This window comes from Tinamus guttatus, unplaced genomic scaffold (genome assembly GCF_059628265.1).
Source record: "Tinamus guttatus ecotype Peru unplaced genomic scaffold, ASM5962826v1 Tinamus_guttatus_pri_ptg000197l, whole genome shotgun sequence".
In the NCBI taxonomy this organism is placed as follows: domain Eukaryota; kingdom Metazoa; phylum Chordata; class Aves; order Tinamiformes; family Tinamidae; genus Tinamus; species Tinamus guttatus.
The window spans coordinates 6,953,712-6,974,499 of record NW_028288731.1 but is presented as its reverse complement, the minus strand read 5'-3'; the positions used below and the strand labels follow the sequence as shown (position 1 = coordinate 6,974,499).

The 20,788-nt window shown below is 41.1% G+C and overlaps 1 protein-coding gene across 1 annotated transcript in view; it reads left to right on the top strand.

Moving 5' to 3' along the window:
* The window catches only part of HECW2 (HECT, C2 and WW domain containing E3 ubiquitin protein ligase 2), an 82,128-nt gene that overhangs the window by 55,395 nt on the left and 5,945 nt on the right, over nt 1-20,788 (top strand). Inside the window, exons 15-23 of the mRNA XM_010219794.2 lie at nt 2,552-2,654; nt 5,077-5,173; nt 6,382-6,465; nt 8,199-8,308; nt 12,292-12,412; nt 13,109-13,222; nt 17,080-17,232; nt 19,053-19,151; nt 20,368-20,497. Coding sequence (XP_010218096.2) covers nt 2,552-2,654; nt 5,077-5,173; nt 6,382-6,465; nt 8,199-8,308; nt 12,292-12,412; nt 13,109-13,222; nt 17,080-17,232; nt 19,053-19,151; nt 20,368-20,497 — 1,011 coding nt within the window. The remainder of the gene's footprint in view (nt 1-2,551; nt 2,655-5,076; nt 5,174-6,381; nt 6,466-8,198; nt 8,309-12,291; nt 12,413-13,108; nt 13,223-17,079; nt 17,233-19,052; nt 19,152-20,367; nt 20,498-20,788) is intronic.

Below are 20,788 nucleotides of genomic sequence, written 5' to 3'. Positions count from 1 at the left end.
ACAGGAGAGCATCTGATTACAGGTTACAAATATCTGTATCCTGTTTTTCACTGTCAAAATACTTATTATTGACTAGCATGATGTCTGCCAAGTATGTTGATATAATTTTGCAAACAAAAGTGAGTACATATTTATATCTAAATGTGAAACTTTCTGAATAAATATTTAAAAAAATCCTATTACCTCATATAACAGATAATTACACTGTTGTATGTATGTACATATGTATGTATGCATTACCTCTGTGCTTTCTAAATGGAGACAGGAGGAAAACACTTTCTCTGAGATATCACTGTGGGCCACTAATGGTGGAGCCTACAACTGTGAACCATTTTCACCAGCAGTTTTCACATTGCCGTAACTTCTTTTACCTCATGAGCAAGTGTATGTGAACTCCAACTTCTGTTGTAGTTTACTTAACCTGTTAGTTTATTTATGCTGTTGGCTGTAAGCTCTCTTTCCAGTCTGCTGGAGGAGAGCTATCCTTTGATAGAAATTACACTTCGTATGGGTTGGGATGACTAGAAAGATGCTCTGATTTGTGCTATCTATAGTCAGAAGTCTGTTTCAGAGCAAGCAAGAATCTTCCTTGCCACTTGTCTGCGGGACTTCCGCTGAGCTGCGGAAGTGTCAAACCACCGGTTGCACATCTTACTGTATCCTGTGTGACCGTAGCTGAGTTGCCCTGGTTACTTCCCTTCCCCCCAGGTATTTTTTACAGAGGACTTTAAACAGCATTTTCCAGCAGCCTGATTTTGCAGTGAAGGCAGTAACATCCTCTCGACAAGCAGCACAGCTAGAAGCACCTTTATATGGCTATTTAGCACTTGCACAGGGTGAAACAAGTGTTTCCGTTGTGGCTGACACATAAGAGAGCAAGAGTAAGTTGCTTTTCTTGACTTAACCATGCTCAGACTCTCTTTTTGTAAGTGGTGCCCAAAAACCCACAGCAGATATTCATGTGAACTGTGCTGCTGAAGTTGGCAATACTGCAACAGAAATACGGTTTATCCTGCAGAAAGCTGTCACATATATTGCATATACACAGTGCTGTTCATCTGCCAAGATTTGGCGCTCAATCTAGATATATGGAAATCTTTAAGCCGTGCTTTTGCATGGTAATTTAAAAGTGCTTTGATATTGGTACAATTGTAACATGATTCCGAAGTTTAATTCCAGGCAGGAATCTCGAATCTAGCAGTTCACTACAGTACTTCTATTCTGGGATTAATAATGTAGATACTCATGTGTATGAGCATATATTTATGCATATATATGAATCTGACCATTGCTTTTCATCTACCCTTATGATTTAAAAGCTGCTTATTTGCAGCTATGTTTTTTTCTGTTTTTGAGCTTTTGCATCAGGGCTCTGTATGTTGTTGTAGAAGGACGAATATGTAATGAAGTCAAATTCTCAGAATACTTTATTTAGATTTGTGCAGCCACAGACTTTGATGTTTTGAAGTCACTGACCCAGTTTTTTACAGGGGGCTGCTCTAAAGCAAACACAGCCCATGGTAAGGAATGCCTTTTAGCTAACGCTGGGCTGCAGTGAAGCTGGAGCTAATGACAATGGCATTCCTTTCCAGCATAGTGCCTACAGGAATGAGTTTTTCATTTTTCAAGACAGTATTGTCAGAGAGCACACAGATCTTGCAAGGTATCTCAGGACTTTTGCTGCTTTGTGGTTTCAGAGGCTAGGTTTAACAAAACCTGCATGTTATTTGATCTTTTGGAGTTAGGTTTTGGAAGAGTTGTGCAAATGCTAACCATTGTATGTGGCTGCAGGGATTGAGGAATAAACCTAGGGGTTCAAAAAGGTGAAAAAGCGGTTGAACAAAATGTTTTATATAATTAAAACACAAATACCAACACTGGAGAAAGGACCGAAGCCACAACATGCAGAAAACTGTAGCAGTTGCCCTAACATCACAAGTACTCCTGGGAGTGATTTGACGTTGTGGTTCTACTGAAAAAAATACGTATATCCTGTAGAGCATTCTTGGATTGCCGAGAGGTGAGCACACACACAGGCACACATACACCAGCCTTGCACTGAATCCGAGCCGGCTGCATTCTCCCTCCTGCTTCAGCCACAGAATTGTTTCCAGTTTAAAATCAGTGAAATTCCATTCATGCACAGGGGTAATAGAAGTTATGGTTCCAATAAAGTAGAATTCGTTCTTCAGAACCTTTGATAGGGATAAGGACACATACACAAAAGGGTATATAAAGATACCCTCTGAATCTCAAGTTGAACTTTTACAGAATAAGTTACTTTTCCAAATGCTTTTCAAAAGCAAACGCAAACCTGGAATGAGTCTCTCTTAATTTTTTTGTACTAATAAGCACAATATACCAGATGATAATCTTTCACTGGTAACTCACAGAACACAGATGATCCCTGCAGCTGTGTTTCCTTGGAATAGTTACTCATCAGAGCATCCATGTATGTGCTTACATGTAAGCGATACAGGTTCTCACTGCTAGGAACGTGAGTGAGATCCTGGCATGGAGACATTCACTGTGGTTCCGTGCACCTTTCCAGGTTGGAGAGGACTCCCGTCATTCAGGACCACCGGTTTTACCAAGACCATCCAGTACGTTTAATACCGTCAGCAGAGCTCAGTACCAGGACATGGTTCCAGTGGGTACGTCAGCATTTGGGCTGCTTGCAGAGAAGTACTTGGTCAATGAATTTGTCCTGTCAGTGTATGTCGTTGGGGTGTTCAGTTGCTTGGGGTGGGTGAAAGTTACCATTTTTCAAACTAATTCTGTCTGTCAGCATTTCCTTATTGCACAATTGCAACCTGCAGGAAAGATATTGAAAAGCTTCTGTGCAGAATCGAATAACCGAGGTAAAAATTCTCCCTGTACTGAGTGTCCTAATTTGCCTGATGAAAGAGTTGACAAAAAGTTGAAGGCATTGACTCAAGTTCTGTCCTAATCGAACTCCATATATTCCCAGTACAGCTCTGGCAGGATCACAGAAAGTGTTAATCAGCTTGGAATTAGTCCGTAGCTTAAATTCTGCTCTCAGTTACATGCACAAAACTTACTGACTTCTGTGCCACTGAGAACAGAATTCAGCTTCCAGAATCTAACAGCTGTCACATTGTGCAGAATCAAGATAATGAATCTGACTATAACTGCTTCTTTGTTCTGCGCTGTGTTTACTTGAAAATTGCTGCTAATTTAAATCCTTACCCTTTCCATGGACATGGTGAGCACTGGCTGCAGGCTCAGTAGTTGCTAAGTATTGGAACAGAGGTGTTTTCAGTTATTGCTTCGTGGTTGACGCTGCAGTGGACACCAATGCTGACTGAGTCACAGAATCACTTTAGAAAAAGGAATACACACATAAGAAAACATATTCAAAAAAGTGACAATATGTAAAAATTAGGACACTTCTATTAGGACACACTAATTTGATTTTTTTTTCGCTAATTCTGACCATAGCCCTAATCTGATTTTTTTTGAAGCTTCATGAATGGCTTTTGCCTACTTTATTATGGTACCTGTTGGCTTTGATGCCCCTGAAACATTTCAAAATATAAGTTGGCTCTCTGTCAACAGTGAAAATGTTTGTATCATCAGAGATACGTTCAGCTGCCTGAATAGTGTTCGTTAAAATAAATGCCTAGGATAAGGAGAGTCGCATGTTGTGTTTTAGAGGCACATTAACATTATTAAAAAGTAAGTATAGATGTAATTGAACAGGAAAACTATATTGCACTCTAGTACCAGGAATATGTTTTTTTTTCCCCCGTATAATATAATTTGACAATGAATTTTAACAGCAAACAGTGAAATCTTTAATCGTTTCTGCAAAGTTGCAAAGAAGAAAAGGAGTAACATTAATTAAGTTTGGAATATTTCTTAAACACATGAATAACGTGAGCTTTACCACAAAGCTGACGTAACTGGCCTGAATACACATCCTGTCAAAGTGTCAGAAAGCCACATCCTCCCTGGCAGCTGAATTTACGGTAAGCAGGAAAGCCTGTATGGTTTAGAGGTGGCGCCTGCGTGTACAGCCATGCGTTTGAGTGCACTGCCTTTTTGAAGTTCAGTGAGAGCAGAACCAAAAGTCGTCACTCCTCAGAGGAGGAGATTAAAAATATTCACGTATTTACCCTATGTACAGCATGTAAGAACTTTATAATGTCTAAGTATATGGTCATCTTGTAGGCTTGTCTAGCTCTGTGAGTCTAAAATATCACACAGATGATGAGATGAATGACACTGAAATCATCGATCTATAAATTAGGTGGCTAATGGCAAATCTCCTTCTGTGGAGATCTTCCAAACCCGCTTGGACGCAGTCCTGTGCCACGTGCTCTAGGTGAGCCTGCGTGTGCAGGGGGGTTGGACTAGATGACCTCTAGATGTCCCTGCCAACCTTAAGCATTCTATGGTTCTATGAATGTGGTCTCCCACTAGCGCATCCAAACAGACACCTCCAGAGTGCAGTTCATCAGTTTAGAGCCAGTCACTCATGTGGGATGACTCTTCCCTCTGGTAGGGTTTATGGAGTGAGACCACATGGGCTGGAAGGGGAGGCTAAAGGTGTGAAAGAACCGTGTCAAACCCATCCCCATGAAGCAAGGTGTAGGACTTCCCACGGGTGCTGTGATGGAGGGTAATGCAGAGGAAGCCATGTTGCTCACAAGTCTCGTGCCACTTTGCATGGGTGTTTTATGACTGATTGTGGTGAATTGCTCAGAGTTTTATTCTAGGAATAGGTCCTCGGGGTTTTATTCTAGGAATTAATAGCCTAGTTTGACTTTAGCTGAGAGAATATGAGTGATGAGATACTATCTAAATTCCTAACAAAAGTGGCATAGTGGGAAAGGTGGGTCATAATCAGATTTGGTTCCTATCACAAAGCAGGACCCGCAAATGATAGCACGATCAGTGTCCTTAGATGAAAAACTGCATGAACCCAGTACTGCTACATTCAAGAAGTTTGTGAAGACAAAGTGTGCTGTTGTTATTGTTCAGAATTCAGAAGAAATGCAATCTTGTTCTCTACATCCTGGTTTTAGAACATATTTTTGTTGATATTTTCAGCTTACAATGACAAGATCGTTGCATTTTTGCGACAGCCCAATATCTTTGAAATTCTACAAGAGCGTCAACCAGACCTTACCAGGAATCATTCACTCAGGTAATAAAACCTTATTTAGAGTCTAACTAGAAGTAGAGTCTCCTGTCAAAGTTAGGAGTTGGGAGTAAAACACAGCAGATCTAGAAGTTTGGCCAGTGAGAAACAAACGTTTCGTAAAGTTGTGGGAAATAGTTCTTTACTGTATTTCTGTACAACTCCCTGAAATAAGACTTAGGAGAACAGAAGCACTGTCTTACTACAAAATGAAGCTACATACAAGACAAAGTTTTCAACAACTGGTGTAAGAGATTTGCTGATGTCTTCAAAATGTGCCAAGACAGCTGGATGGCAAAGCAAATGTGCCCAAATGTGAGAGCGTTCAGCTGGGAGTGTGAGGCAGGCAGATACCTGGTTTGGTAGATTTGGTTTTCCTCTAAATGCATATGGACAGAAGGCCTATTCTGACCTAACGACCTCAGAGGTAAGCTTCATTAGCCCTGTCTGTCAGCGTTTTTAATGTTCCCTCCTATTTTAAGCAGTTATGTATAGTGTTTTCATGGTCCAATGACATATCTTGGTGAGACCTGGTGAAGGATGATCTCTGCTGGTTTCATACAATGCTTCTAATTCACCAGCACAGATAGAATTCCCCAGACTGAACAGACTGAACAGCAAGCTCCCAAGGTGGATGCTTGACTTTCAGTCCCTGTCTTGTTAGAGAAATGCCGAGGTCCAGACCCTGCCGCCGCAGCGGGCAGCGTGTGAGGGCTCTAGGAACAGCCTGGCCACGGCCCTGTTCTCCCACAGACCTGCCCTCTGGCTCGTGCCAGTCCCCAGGGCATCTGCGTTAGGCCTGTTTGCTGGAGAAGGCCCTTAGTGCAGGGTTCATCTGTTCAGACTTTAGCAAGAGAGGCCAAGAAGTTTGTTTTGATCCTTTTGGTGAACCCGCTGTGCATGAAGTGATGTAGCTCACATTGCAGTATAGGGGATGCGGCGCTCTTGGCTTCTGCACGGTTAAAATGCTGATTGCCAGGATCATTTTATCCTCCCAGTCACAGTTGCTTGTAGGACAGTGGGATAGATGGACCTCTGAGCTGAGCCAGTGCTGCTGCTCTTGTGTTACAGGGCATTTCTCTTCTCTTTGTTTAGGAGAAGCTTCCCGTAGAATTCACACACTTTTTACCACCCTATTTACTTATTTACTGTGTCCGTCAGTGCATTATTTGCAAAAGATGGGTTTTTTTGTTTGCACGTTTTGGCTCCCACAGGGAGAAGATCCAGTTCATCCGGACAGAGGGAACCCCTGGGCTGGTGCGTCTGTCCGGCGACGCCGACCTCGTCATGCTGCTCAGGTGGGCGCTGCGGCTGCGCCGGTCTGCGGGACGGCGCGTGCGGTGCCGAGGCTTCGCCACCTGCTCCCTGCCCCTCCAATCCTCCATATTTCTGACGGTTTTCATGCTGAGTTTCGATGTGGTAGTTGCTAGTGTGGAGGTCACATTTTTTTCTCACAGCAGTGATGAAAGATTTGCCCTCTGTGGAGGGGAGAGGCTAAGGGTGCTGTGCCTCTTTCACAGGTTTCATTCAGGCATCAAAATCAAATAATCAGGGAGATTTTTTTGCCAGATTTAAAGCTTTATATCCTCATGTTGTGTTCTCATTCGTTGTAAAAGTACGTCTGGAAATTCATAACTATATTTAATACTAAATCTAGTGTAATAGGATTGGCATTAGCAGTATTTAGATGTCAGGTCGCATAATCATAATCCTCTCAAGCCCTTAAATCCCTGAACTAGTTAAAGATACAGCATCTCATTTTAAAGCTGTGTTGAAACTATTTTTAAGTGAGAATATAGATTTTTTTTTAATTTAGATTTAGATTTTCTTAAAATGAAGGTTGCAGGAATTATTTTGTTATTGCTGCATGACAGAGTTCCAGCGTGTTTGCTGTTCTGACAACAGCAAAGGCTGCAACAAAATCTTATAGTGAAAATACAAGAAATTCAACATTTTAATTACAATCTTTCTTTTATAGAAAAGCTATAATCAGTATGAGAAAATTAAGGATAACCAGTACCTCCCCAAAATGACTTCACTGCATTTTTTAGATTTTAGTTCTCTTAATCTACTGATCGTTTTATCCAAAAATATCTAATTGAAAAGCACCCTCTCCCCAGGATTCGTTCCTCTCTTTTAGTAACAACTGAAGTTGACACTGGAACCTAAGAAACACTGAAGTACCATTTTCCCCAAGATATATTACTTGATATGTGCATCTCTTGGTTTCTTAAATGGTTAGATTTTGTGCTTCAGAATTGGAGTAAATTATTGCAAGTTTATTGTTGTTATGTGTTTATTTTGAGGGTAGATACTTGTGTAAAAGGAAAGCTGAGCTGTGTTAACATAGCAGGGCAGTGAGATATGCTGGAATTTCTCTTCATACTGAATTTCTAATATATACAGATCCTTTGTATATGAATGCAATAAACAGGCTGCAAAAAGGTTTATTATTTTTCTTTTAAAAGTTGTGTCACCCAGAGGGCAATAATAGGTGAGGCAAAGAATAGCCCGAGCAGACTATATGCAATACCAGTTTTAGCAAGTGTTAGCTGTAAAGTTAAACAAGGAAATAACCTGTTATGCCAGCAAGCTTTGCTTTTAAATATGCTCAACAAGTTCAAATATGATTCTTCCTCCTAGAGCCTTAGAATATTTGTCACAGTTCCTGATCTTTGTACAGCGTTACGGATCGTTTTGCAGGAAAGTGTGACTGAGGTTATTGACCCCTTTGTAATGAGAATGCAAGTGAAAAAAAGTAATTTTAAAAAGCCAATTAACTATATTTTAATCTTGAAAATATACATTGCACTATTAAAGTGGTGCCACACAGAAGTAGTAATAATTGCTTTCTAGTAATTTTCCAAGATTGAGGGAAAGATGATAAAATATTTTCTAGCACCCTAGGTGTATACAAGGAAATAGATGCGTGGCTGCCAAAGAAACCAGGTTAGTTTTGAGGCCGTAACCAGCGAGCAGTTCCATTCATTCAGATAAGCATGTGATTTTGTCTCTCTTGGCTCTTCCCCAGCTTGTTTGAAGAGGAGATAATGTCATATGTGCCGCCACATGCCTTACTTCATCCCAGTTATTGCCAGTCCCCGAGAGGCTCGCCGGTGTCTTCACCTCAGAACTCTCCAGGTAGGTTGCTTAGGCAGAGGCTGCAAGAAACCATTTCTCATCCCGGTAAGGGCCCGTTCCCATGTCAGGGAATCTGCTTACACGTCGCTATTGCCATCCCAGAAGTTGGAGAAAAAAAACAGTAGAAGAAGAATTCGACTATAACTTATTGTTTGCTTTTTCAATTTAATTTTCTGGCAGCCTGAAGCTGAGATCCTGCCATGCCGGCAGCGATAACCTGTTTTTCTTTGCAGCTCCCACCTTCTGGGTGGCTGAAGATGACCTGAACCTCCTTCTCAGTGGCCAGTGTCCTAGTAATTGCTGTCATTCTCTACCATACTACTTTCATTATGAGAATACCTCTAAAATTTTGCAGCAGTGCAAGTCCCATGATCTAGTTTACATTATGCTGCATGAAATTACTTCCCACTTCACTTTATGAAGATCTAAGTTCTGTTACTGCAGCAACAGCAAAGGTCTGTTTCTATTTGAGCAAAGCCAACCACTGTGTTTGAATTTGACTGTCAAACTTAAACCTTTGCCTTGGGCTGACAAGGTGTTTTGCCAGTGGAAAGATAAGTATTTTTTTCCAACATCAGAGTTTGTGATTTTGTTCTGACTTGTAAAACGTGCAAACTGGTTTTTCAGAGATGTGAAACAATCGAGTACTCTTGCCAGTATCCTGATGCCGTGAGAATTAAATTATGAGAGCTAATAACTGTACATTAAAATGCCACACTGGGGTTGTGGCATAATGAGTCATAACAACCTTACGTGGAGTTGAATTGTTGTCCCTTAACCTAGGTTAAAAAAATGCTATATTGCAGCTCTCTGGCTGCACAAAACAGAAAGGAATTGAGTTGTGCAAAACACTGCACAAAACATTGTAGAGCACATTCAACTGTTAACTGTGTTGCTGATTAGAACTAAATTATTTCAGATATGACAAGTTCCGTTTGATCTCTGAAGGCAAAGTAGAGCAATTTGAAGTTTATAGATGTCACTATTCTTAGTTTGCTCAAGAAGATAATGATAGATATGTAAAATAAAATCCCTACAGTAAATCAGAAATGGCTTAAGGGGATTTCCACGAATTAGAGAGCAAAAATATAGGTAAGTAAACAATCTTTGGAGTGTAACCAACTCTAGAAGTTCCCAGAAAATAAGGAGATTTTTATTAGAGATATTGTGATTTTTATGGTCTGTTTTTCCATCCAGAGATCTCAAGACAAAAAGCCATGCATTTTCAAGAAAAGCCAGATTAAAAACATACATTAAGCACGTCCTAAGCAGTATCTTGTCCTCCTAGTGCACTTCTGCAGCACCTATTCAGAGAATCCATCCTAAGATCTTAATGATCTTATGGCTGCTGAGAAGCAGCAAAATATATTCATGTGTTACGCTGGTGTTTTGGATACATTTATGGTGCACGTATAATCATTTTCCTTCATTAAAAAGAAAGGATGAACATCTGCATATGTGCACCTCATTTTCAACTGCAAACCTGTCAATCTTTTATGAGTAAAAACAATCTTGTCTTTCAGAGTTGGCATTTTGTTATTAGTGCATTCACCCAGACTGGCAGGGCCTCAGTCCAACAAAATAATTTAAAAATATTTTTAATCTTTAGCATATGATCTCCTCATCTAGTCCTCAAAGTAGTAAGGGTTGAGCTGTGATGGCCTGTTTTCCTAAAATTGTCATCTTTGTTCTACCACATAGAAGATACAGAGAGCAGTCAGTTGGCCTGTTTGTGAGCCTGCGTGTTTGTATTGGCATGCAAATAAAGTCCTAACACTTTTTGATCAGAATATAAACTGACCAGGATTTCTGTAGTTTTTTTCTCTAGTTTTTCTCTAGTTTGTTTGTGTGTTTTCATCTGCTAAACGGGCAGTGCTGCACTGCAAGAGACTGCATGTTGAGGAGAGTGTAGATGAGTCACCACCGGTTGTACTTTCTCTTTTGGAAAAGGCAGATTGTCATGAAGCTCTTCTTTACATCTATTTTATAAAACAATCTGTTTGAGGATCTCATCTGGTTATCACATCACTTTGTAGCCTTTCCACTAACATCTTTTGTTCCCAAGGCAGAAATAATCGCTATAATTGGCCGGGAATTTCTTGGCAGATGTATCTGATTTGCAAAGAGAACTTGTCATGTGCTGACAGGGTATTATATTGCAGAGTATTATACTGGTGATTTCTGAATCATGAAGTAATGTGTTACCAGAGGGATCTTCTTAGGGTAGCTCTTAGCAAAAACTCCCTCCAGGGGTTAGATGGAAATAAGCTTTTGCTGCGTTCTTTGGGGACTACGTTTTTGTACCTCCTTTGACCCAAAGCAGAATAAACAAAGTAGGGAGAAAGGACCGATAATTAAAAGGCTGTTTACAGTTTGGGACTGCTCTGTTTCTGGAGCGCTCGCACACGTGTGCAATCAGAAGCCTTGGAGCTGTCAGCAAAACGCGATAACCGCGCTGGGTTCGTCGATGGCTGCGGTTCCTTCTCCCAGAGGGGTTCTGCACATTCCTCTCGGAGCCAGGAGGCTTTTCTGACACTTTGCATTCCTCCCACACACCAGTACTGTAGACCTAAAGCAAGTGGTAACTCCTTTCTTGTCAGACAGGTCTTTTAGAGCCCGGCAGATGATGTTCCGTGTTAATTCTGATCTCGTTCTTCCTTCTCTCTCCAGGCCCTGCAGCTTCTTCCGAGAGCTGCTCGCTGCATACTCACAGGGCCAGACCCACGTACTTTGTGGTTAGACAAGCTACCTTCCCTTCCCCTGCTCTTTTTCTGCAGGCTCTATGGGTGCACTCTTCCTCTCATCTGTAACCTGCAGCATTACAATCTCTTCTCTTCACCCCTACTAGTAGCACATCTTTCTGTATGGCTTCTTTTTTAGAGGGAGCCGAAAGAAAAGCAGTGCAAGGAGCTGGCTGTCATTTAAGAGACACAAGTCCCCATACACATGCTTGGGAATTGTTGGTTTGTGTTCGCTGTGCACTACGGGCCCCTTCAGTGATCCCTCCTTGCTAATGAGGAGTTAGCAACCTCTGCACACTGCAAGGCATGAGAAATGGTCACGTCCTCAGTGTTTTTGTGAGAAGTCTGCACACCAGTGCAAGGGAAGAATCACCTCATGTTGTAAAACGTAGGGGTGAGAAGATGAAAGTAGAAACACTAGGGTAAACTGCCTCTTGGCCCACTTCCTTGCAATTACAATCAGTTGAAGTGATTTCCCTATGGAGGCAATGGAAATTCTAGTGTTTGTGATATGCAAAATAGATCAGACTGAAACACCTGATTTGCATCTACTAAACTTACACAGAAGAAACAGAGGAAGGGCTATGTGTATTTTTTGGCATATAAATCTGTCCCTGCTTTTAGGAAACTGGTCCTCAAAATCAATTTCCATTCTTGCAATATTATTCTTCCTTGTTCCCCAAGGAAAAAATCCCTAATGGGAACTTTCCACTTACGTATAAAAGTTTTCATTCTTCTTGCTTTTTTTTTTTTTCCCTTTCTTTTCAGTTTTGCAGCATTTTCATTATTCAACCTGACAGACTCAACAGGGCCACATTACAGAGCAGAGGACAGTCTCTTTATATTTTTATTGCTTTTTCTCTTAATAATTTTAATATAATAATAGAGGGGAGCATTTATTTAATGAGCATGAGCTATCTTAAAGTTTAGACATATATACATTTAACAAACATAAGTTTTTCCAGTTGATCCCCGTGTTACTTTTTAATCAAACTTTCGCATCCATCTAGAATCTGGAGGTTTTTTAAACTATATAAACATAATACCATTTAAAATCAGCAAGCAGAATCTTGAATGCGGAGCAGGCTTGAAGGTATGCAGCCTTTACTAGTTTGTAAATCTGGTTTCCAGTGAAATCAAACATACCCAGTGCTGTTTGCTCTGAAACAGTCTCTTTGGTAGGAAATGGGATGTTATCAGCTCATGTCCTCGTAGCTCATTCTTTGCCTTTGGTTCCTGCAGGTACTCAGCGTGCCAATGCCCGGGCTCCAGCTCCTTACAAAAGAGATTTTGAAGCCAAGTTGAGGAACTTTTATAGGAAGTTGGAGACTAAAGGATATGGACAAGGCCCAGGGAAATTGAAGTACGTTGACAAATCTCATGAACCATCTCGTTGTTTCTCCAGCAACCTGTTTGGCTTTGCACATCTACAAGCTTGTTCCCACCAGGAGGAACACAGATATGTCACGGTTACCCTCACACTTTTGAAATGAAATATTAACCCTGTTGTAAAAGATACAGCACTGGCATGCAATGCAGAGGATACCAGTTCTGAGCACTGCTTTTCCATAGTACTTCCAAATATTTTTGTCCAGGCAATATTGCTAATGCAGTGACAAAAAGAGCTGTGGGAAAGGGCATGCTGGCAGAGTCTCTTGTTTACGGAACAGGACACATTTGAACTCCTGCAATACAGGAATCACTATGAGATAAATAGTTACATTTTCTTTTGTCTTTTCTATTCAGAAAATCAGATGTGCTTTTTTTTTTTTCATCTTTGCCTGTTTTAAGACCGTAGTTCTCCAGAGCAAAGAGGACTTGTAGAATTTCAGCTGTCCGAATGCTTCTTTGTATGAGTCATTTTATTGAGGTTTAATATGGACCTGTGAAGGATAGAAGTAAAACCAAACAGAAGCTACTCAATCTGTATTAAATCAGCAAAAAATATGTATCAGTGCTCTAGTAAGAGTTACCCCATTGCATTTAGCAATGTAAACAGATGTTTCCAACTGTGTTTCACATTAATGAATTGCTGTTTCAAAATTATTTTGATCTTTAGATTAATCATCAGAAGAGACCACTTGCTGGAAGATGCCTTTAACCAGATTATGGGTTACTCAAGAAAAGACCTGCAGAGAAATAAGCTCTATGTCACATTTGTTGGGGAAGAAGGGTGAGTAGAAGAGGGAAGTAGATGTGAATTCAGGACTCGGTATGTCTTGCAGCTGTGCTGTTTCACCAAATTTTTTGTGGTCTAGGGTGAAAAGAGGAAGGATTGTGGTCAGGAAATGCCATATACATCAGCCTAGAACATACAGCTGTTCAAGTCAGGCCTTGTGAAACATAAGGCATCCTGCCTTTGCAGAAGCTGTCCCTCTTGTTTATGTCAATTTTCGCAATAGTCGCCGTGTTTCAGAACATTGCTGGGAATGCCAAAGCAAAAGCAAGCAGAACTTTGTCCTGTCATTCACGTTGCTTTTCTCTCAGCACTGGCAATATATCCCCAGGGCTTTTTACCAGACAGCTGGTGCCTCCAGAGTGGGCTAAAGGCTCAGTCCTTCGTTCAGCTCCTACCTAAGGCAAAAGGGTCTCCTGCTACGAGATGCTCGTAGTGTCCCTAAGCCAGGGCAAGCAGCTAAGCTGCTGCTGTTTGTCAAGTAAACCCACATAGTCCTCACATTTCAGAGGCATTTCAGAGAATGCTCTGCCTATGCTTGATGCAAGCCTACGATGATCCAGGCTGTGTAATTTGTGTTACAAGGCCAGATGTGGTTAGATTTTCCATTGTGTAGATTGTGTTACTGTCTGTCTCTCTCAGCTTTTCTGTTTTGGGTCCCTTTACCAGCTCTTAAAGCCTGTTGCCTTAGTCATTAAGCTTTTTATGGATACACATGCATGTGTTTGTAAATACCTTCGAAATGTTGTTCTTTGGTATTTGAGGAAACTGCAGCACACAGCTCTTGCAGTGCTGTAGTGTGTGTTAGTGCTGTGTGATATGAGTCTTTAAAATAGCTAAACTGTAGTAAAAGCATCTCATACAAGATTAGGTAAGTGTAAGATTAACCTGTCTCTGAAAAAAAAAACCCTAAATACTCTTCATTTGTGTAAAGCTCCCCCTGAAATCCATAGTATTAACAAGAACTCACTGAAGGTTTAAAATAAAAGAGTTGACAGCTGAGTGCGGAGTGCGGGCTCGTTCCTGTAAATAATATCAGTGCACGGAGGAGAGACGCAGGACGGGAGGGACGGGGCCGGCACCGACAGAGCAGCCTGGGGATGCAGCCCCTATGGAAGGGTTTGAATCGTGCCGGGCGTCACTAGGAAGCAGAGGAAGGGAGGCCAGCGTGGAGGAGAGGAGCAGGAGGAATGCTGAAAACAAACTGTCCCGTTTGCTTCTCCTTTTCCTTTTCAAAAGCAGCTGATCAGGAATCCGCTGTTACGTTTCTTTTCCTCTTGGTGAAGAGGCACAAGTCTTAAAGTAATGGGTGATGAAATCCTCCCAGATCCAACTGTTCTGAGTAACTTTAGATTTATTAGGGTAAGTTAGACATAGTTGTTGCCCTTCATATAATTTTGATCATAAATCTCTTAATGTTCAGTCTCATCCTTTAAACTTCAATTTCAACAGCCCGTGATACTATTTTTATATATATACATATATATTTTACATTCCTAATACAGATGGAAAAAGGGAAAAATGATATAAAGAATATGATTCCTTAAGTTATACTCCCTAAGTTGTATTAATTTTAAGCACAGGTTTAAAAAAAATTATTCATAACTAGTGGAGATGGTAATAAAAGGTATTTTCTGGATTGGATTTACTTTGAATGATAAAACTAATCTGTTCACTTTCCATGGTTTTAAATGCTCCTGCTGTGTGTAGTATATAATTCTCTTAATTTTGGTTGTCTGCATGTGAAAACCCTTGTTTCTTAGCCCTCTAGGCCTACTCAGATCCAGTGGTCCCTAATGTATGAATGTTTCATGGCATCTAAAAGTGCTGGATGAAATTTTCACCTCTGTCATGATAATTGCCTCGCAGAAAGGAGCCCTAAAATTCAGGAAGGGTATCCCTCGTGGAGGCAATCTTGAAGATGCTTTCACAAGTCCAGATGTACAGGAGCTACTAGGGCCACAGATCATACACCACAAAGGTTCAAAGGAGAAGTGAGTCCTACAAATGAGTCCAAATGAGTCTGGGGAACCAGGCTTCATTTTGGCTCAAGCAGCCTCTCCAATCATTACAGCAGGCCATAAAGATGGCTTAAATAATTTTGGGGCTCTTTGTTTCCCTGACAGGTGTAGTTCAAAAATATCACTGGTATTTCAAATCTTAGATATATATTTCTTTATGAAATAAGTGATTTTTTTTTAACATGGGACTGCCTCACACATTAGTATGAATGTCCTGTGTCTTCTCAAGGTGTCTCGGAAAAATAACAAATTGCACCACAGGAGTCTTGTGCAATCTGCTTTTCCTGACAGAGGATGCCGCCCGTTTAAGAGTGGCAAAGCTGAAGTATCCTGCAGGGAAGTATTCTCCTGCTGATTCCCAGGAGACAAGACTCACGTTGCCAACAACAACTTACCCTATTCCTGAATACCCAGATGCCCCCCGCTTGCAGCTGTCGTGTGGTTACATACCTCTTGTATGAAGTTTTCTCCTCGTGTGCCAAGCTGTTAATTGTGGGATAAATCTGAGTGATGGGGCAGTGCTCACATGATTGATTTATTCAGCGTGACTCACAGCAATGCCATGTCCTAAGGGAGCTGTAGGAACTGGATGGTAGTCGAGTGCACCGTTTCCCTGCTGTGATTCAGATTTCGTAGTGATTCTGACTATCCCAGGAGTTTGCGGGAATCGTTTCTTGATCCGGTGTTTGTGCCAAATTAAGATCTAACAGTTGCCTGTGATAGCAGGCTGTAACTTCATCCTGCAGTTTGAGGGTGGAATCTGCACTTCTTGCCAGGGTGAGAATCTCTCAGGACTCCCTTCTGGAGCTTGGCAGAAGCCAAGAGCTTCCACGTGACTGAAGGGAAAGTCTTTTTCCTTCAGCAGGGGAGAGAGGCTCTGTCCTCAGCGTGATAAGGGCACCTAGCCCTTACCCTCCTCACAACTTCACCTTCACAAGCTGTTCCCACGTGTGGCTAACAAGCTTTAACAGCAGGCAGACAAAACAGGAGGAATAGGAGCCCTGTGTGGAAGCTGACTTTCTGGCCTGTGTGCGTTGCCTTCGTTTTAAAGCAAGATCTTAAAAGTCAAGTAGGAGTTGTTCAGCCTACAGAAGATGCTTTATATCTGTTATGATTTTAATAATTCCTGTACAGAAAGATCCCTCATTTTCTGCTTTCCACCTCTACCAAAGCGTTAACTTCAAACTGAACTGGTCTCACTGGCGACCCACAGCGTAATGGCAGAATTCAGGCTCAGTGCTCTGTCAGCAGTGACTTTGTTTATGATTCAGGAAAAAGGGTTTATTTAGATTCCTTGTCCATTAGTACTGGAATCTTGAAATAGAAAAACCCAAAGGAAATGCCTTCTCCAGAAGGTATTTAATTGCACTGAATAGACCAAGGAAGATTAAACACTGAGGTAATTTCAGATGATACTGTTAGGGAAAACACAAATATTACCCCTGCTGCAATGACAGGCTGTGAATGTTGTTCATCCTCATCCTTAATTTCTCAGATGCAGATAGGTCTAGCACTGGCTCTTTTCAGATTTCCTTTGCCTTACCAGAATTATGTGATAGATTCCCATGGCAAAGGGACCATTGCAGATGGAGCAAAGTCTTTGAGGAAGGCCGTCCGGGCAGCATTTCGCTCCAGTCCTCCAAGCCACTCCATTTCCAAAGGGCTCCACGAGGGCTTTGCATCCCTCGGCATTAAGCAGTCTGAAGGATCAGGGCTCTGGTTAAAATATTAAGGAAGTTTAATGTAAAATGTAACATAAGGAATGTAGATTCACCACCATGTTTAGCTGTATGCAATAAACACTTTATACTAATGTCACGTTTCTCTTTACAGGCTGGACTACAGTGGACCTTCAAGAGAGTTTTTTTTCCTGGTGTCTAGAGAGCTCTTCAACCCATACTATGGTTTGTTTGAGTATTCAGCCAACGATACCTACACAGTACAAATAAGTCCTATGTCTGCTTTTGTAGACAATCACCATGAGTGGTAAGAATTATTATTATTATTATTATTTATTGTTTTTCAGATGTCTTTTCTGTTGTTCCCACTTGTGGAGAACAGCTCATATTTGTTCAGACATGTACCACATAATTTGATCTTTTTAACCAGCAGCAGAATAATTCATTTCTTTAGACTTTCTTCATTTTGTTTTCTCTTGTGGTCATTTTAAATGATCTTACTCTTCACAAGGTCAGCAAAACTGTGATTTGGAACATGTGTCATGGGATTATCTCACAACACAACTCTGCATTTCTTGTGCGTAGGGAAACAGTCATTTCATGAAAGTAATATTAACCCCTCATGCAAATTTAAAGAAGAAAATGTGAATGAAATATTGGCTTTTTGTCTCCCTTCATCTCCTAAGTTGCCTTTAAGAAAGCATTAACGTGTATCATTTGTTCAGGACTTCCTAAAGGGTGTAGGGGTATCTACAAGGGAAAAAGCCCCCATCTACTAGAGGGGAATCTATCTTAATTGTGAGTAGAAAAAAGAAAAAAGACTGCTGGTGACATAACTCTTGACCAAATATGTACACGTGCACAAACTTTTAGAATAGTCGGCAAGGATTCACAGAGAAAATGTGAAAAAAAGGTTAATTTGAAATGCTTTAATATGTTTTTATGTAATACTATTTTCACAATTATCACCCAGTTTAAATCATTCTCAGATGATTTAAATCATCCTGATGGCATCTTCATAAGTCTGTGAAGTTTGTGCTTGTGAAGCTGTGCTGTGAGTAACAGCAGAGAATTCTGCCCGGGGGGTCACTGGGTGGCAGGAGCAGTGGAATGGCAGCCGCTCCTCCCTGGAGGACAGGCAGGTGCTGGCTTCTCCACGGAAGCCAGAATGAGTAGCTGAGAGGAATCTCATTACTGCCTTGGAAAAGGAATGGAAAACTGGATGCCCGTTGCATCCCGTTCAGCGAGTTGAAGCAGCTTCCCCGCTCAGCCCCAGTGCTGCCCCAACGCACCTCCTCGTGCATCGATCCCTGCACGCAGGCAGGAACAGCAAAGTCCTCGCCTGCCCAGGTAGTACGTCTGAACAGAACGTTTAAGAAACTCTGTTTTCTTTGAAAAGTGACACTAGGCTTGAATCTGGTTCCAGAGACGTGGAGGATTTTTCACCATGAGTCTTTATTGTCTTGGGAATACTTGCAGTGCTTCCATGGCAAGGCTACCATCTGACCCACCTGATCTCAAAGCTGTCTCTCAAACCTCCCTGTACTTCCAGCAAAATCAAGATATGGGAAGGAAGACGGAGGGCAGGAGATCATTTAGGTCATATAGACACAGGAGTGAGAGATGTAAGAAAGCTTCCAGCCACTGTTCATGACATGATAGGTGGAAGCCCATAACAGTCAGAAGAGAGAGCAAGTCCCCTAAGCAGAAGAGAAAAAGAGCAACATCTTCAGGCTGCAAAAGATCCTCATCCTCTCAGTGGTGTGAAAAGAAACTAGTCCAATGCAAGGAGTGTGCAGAAAATAGGCAGACAGCGCCTATTGTTTTGGAAACTATGCTTTTATAAAGAACCTTGTCTGGTGGGGATAGAAGGGGTTAATATGGATTCGAGACTTCTGTAAAGAAGCAGCTCGGATAACTGAGGGATTTTCCACACCCTGCAGATTTGTTTTTTTTCCTGTGCCTTAGTAGAAATGTAAAAGAAACACAAGAAGAAACAAAATACCACAATTTGACACTGCTATCTGATTTGAAAATACTGTTTGGAAATGTATGTAAGTTTTGATGACAGAGCAGTGTACAAGCCACAAAGTTTCAGTACAGTGATTTTAACTCTTTCTCTTCTAGGTTCAGGTTTAGTGGTCGAATCCTTGGTCTTGCTCTGATACATCAGTATTTACTTGATGCCTTCTTTACACGGCCCTTTTATAAAGCTCTCCTCCGAATGTGAGTAGAAGTGTTCTGTCTCCTTCCTCCCCACCACCATTTTGAGTAGGGATCAACTACGAAGTTGTTCTCCTCCAGAAGACCAGTTATTCTATCATTTCATTTTGCTCCAGAACTTCTTTACAAGCTTTTTTTTTTTTTTTTTTTTTTTTTTTTTTTTCACTACCTCTGGTGTTAGCCAGGTACCTAATAGCACAATATGTGTTGTTTCTGAGCCGTATCAAAACCTCATGACTTGTTTTAGCTACAGCATCAGCTTTCTTCTATAACATCTTCTTTTTGAAGTTGTACAATGCTGCGGTTTTATGCCAGTTATTAATAGAGTTCTTATTCATATGTCTCCCAGTGACTCATAGGATCGGATATGAATCACTTGACATAGACCACAAGACGCACTCAGAGGTAGACTGATTTTTGGCAGTCTCCATTCTGAGGTGTTTTCCTTGGAGGTAGTTTAGACCGGATCTTTCGGAACGGCTGTTGCTGTTCCGGGTGAAGCAGTGAGAACCGCACTTAGGCTGCAGGTCTGGACATGCAACGCGGTCACCTGAGAGTCACTGGGTGGCAGGGAGCTGCTTCACATCACAAGGTGGCACAGCTTGTCCTTGTGGTGTTTAATACTGCTGAAAACCCACGGGTTTAAAACTTATAGTAGTTGGCTCACAGGATGCATTTGTAAATGGACCGGTTAAGGGAAACATCACAGAAGGTTACAGGTATTTGCATGGTAAGGAGGCCATCTGAAGAGACTTTGCACAACAAAGAGACAAGAGAAGTGGCAGTGTAGGAACACAAGCAGTAAAGACAGCAGTTGCCCTTTATTAATACTTAACAGTTCATTTCTGATTTGAAATTGTTCTTAGCTAAATATTATAGATTTTCATAATTTCTGCTCAAATGAAAAAATACTGTGTGCATGGAGTATGGGACAAATTCAGAATAAGAAGCAGCATAAGCTTGAAAAAGCAGTGGATCTTTTAAATGAGCAAATTTGGGAGCTTAGTACAATAGCAAAACAACAGTCTGAGTTATGCAAGTGACTGCTATTTTTAGTAGGAAAACACGCAGAGGCTTGGAACAGTGTCTTTGCTCCTGATTTTTCGGTTAGCTGTCCTTATTCTGAGCGTGTTTTGCAGGCAGAAACTGTCAGAGCCCTGTTATTGAGTGCACGCTACTGCTGGCATTTATCCTTGTGTGTTTTCATCTGGTTTGTTAGACTCTGCGACCTGAGTGACCTGGAATACCTTGATGAGGAATTTCACCAGAGCCTGCAATGGATGAAGGACAATGATATACACGATATCCTGGATCTGACATTCACTGTGAATGAAGAAGTTTTTGGGCAGGTGTGCAAGATTCCTGCATTCATTTCCATTCCTCTTTATAACCTGCTGCTAGATAACTATTTATTTTGGCAGAAAAAGACTGTCATTCCCTAATGATTTTAACTGGCTTTAAAAAAAATCTCATATATGAAAACAATGTTGAAATCTTGGGAGGAATTATTATCTGTAACCGGTCAAACGTGTCTTTCTGGCTAAGAAGATTTTCTGGAGAGTATTCAAAATATGAAAAGTTTGGATTGCTTTGCTGATGGCAGTTTAATTACTGTGGAGTTAGCATTCAGACATACTATT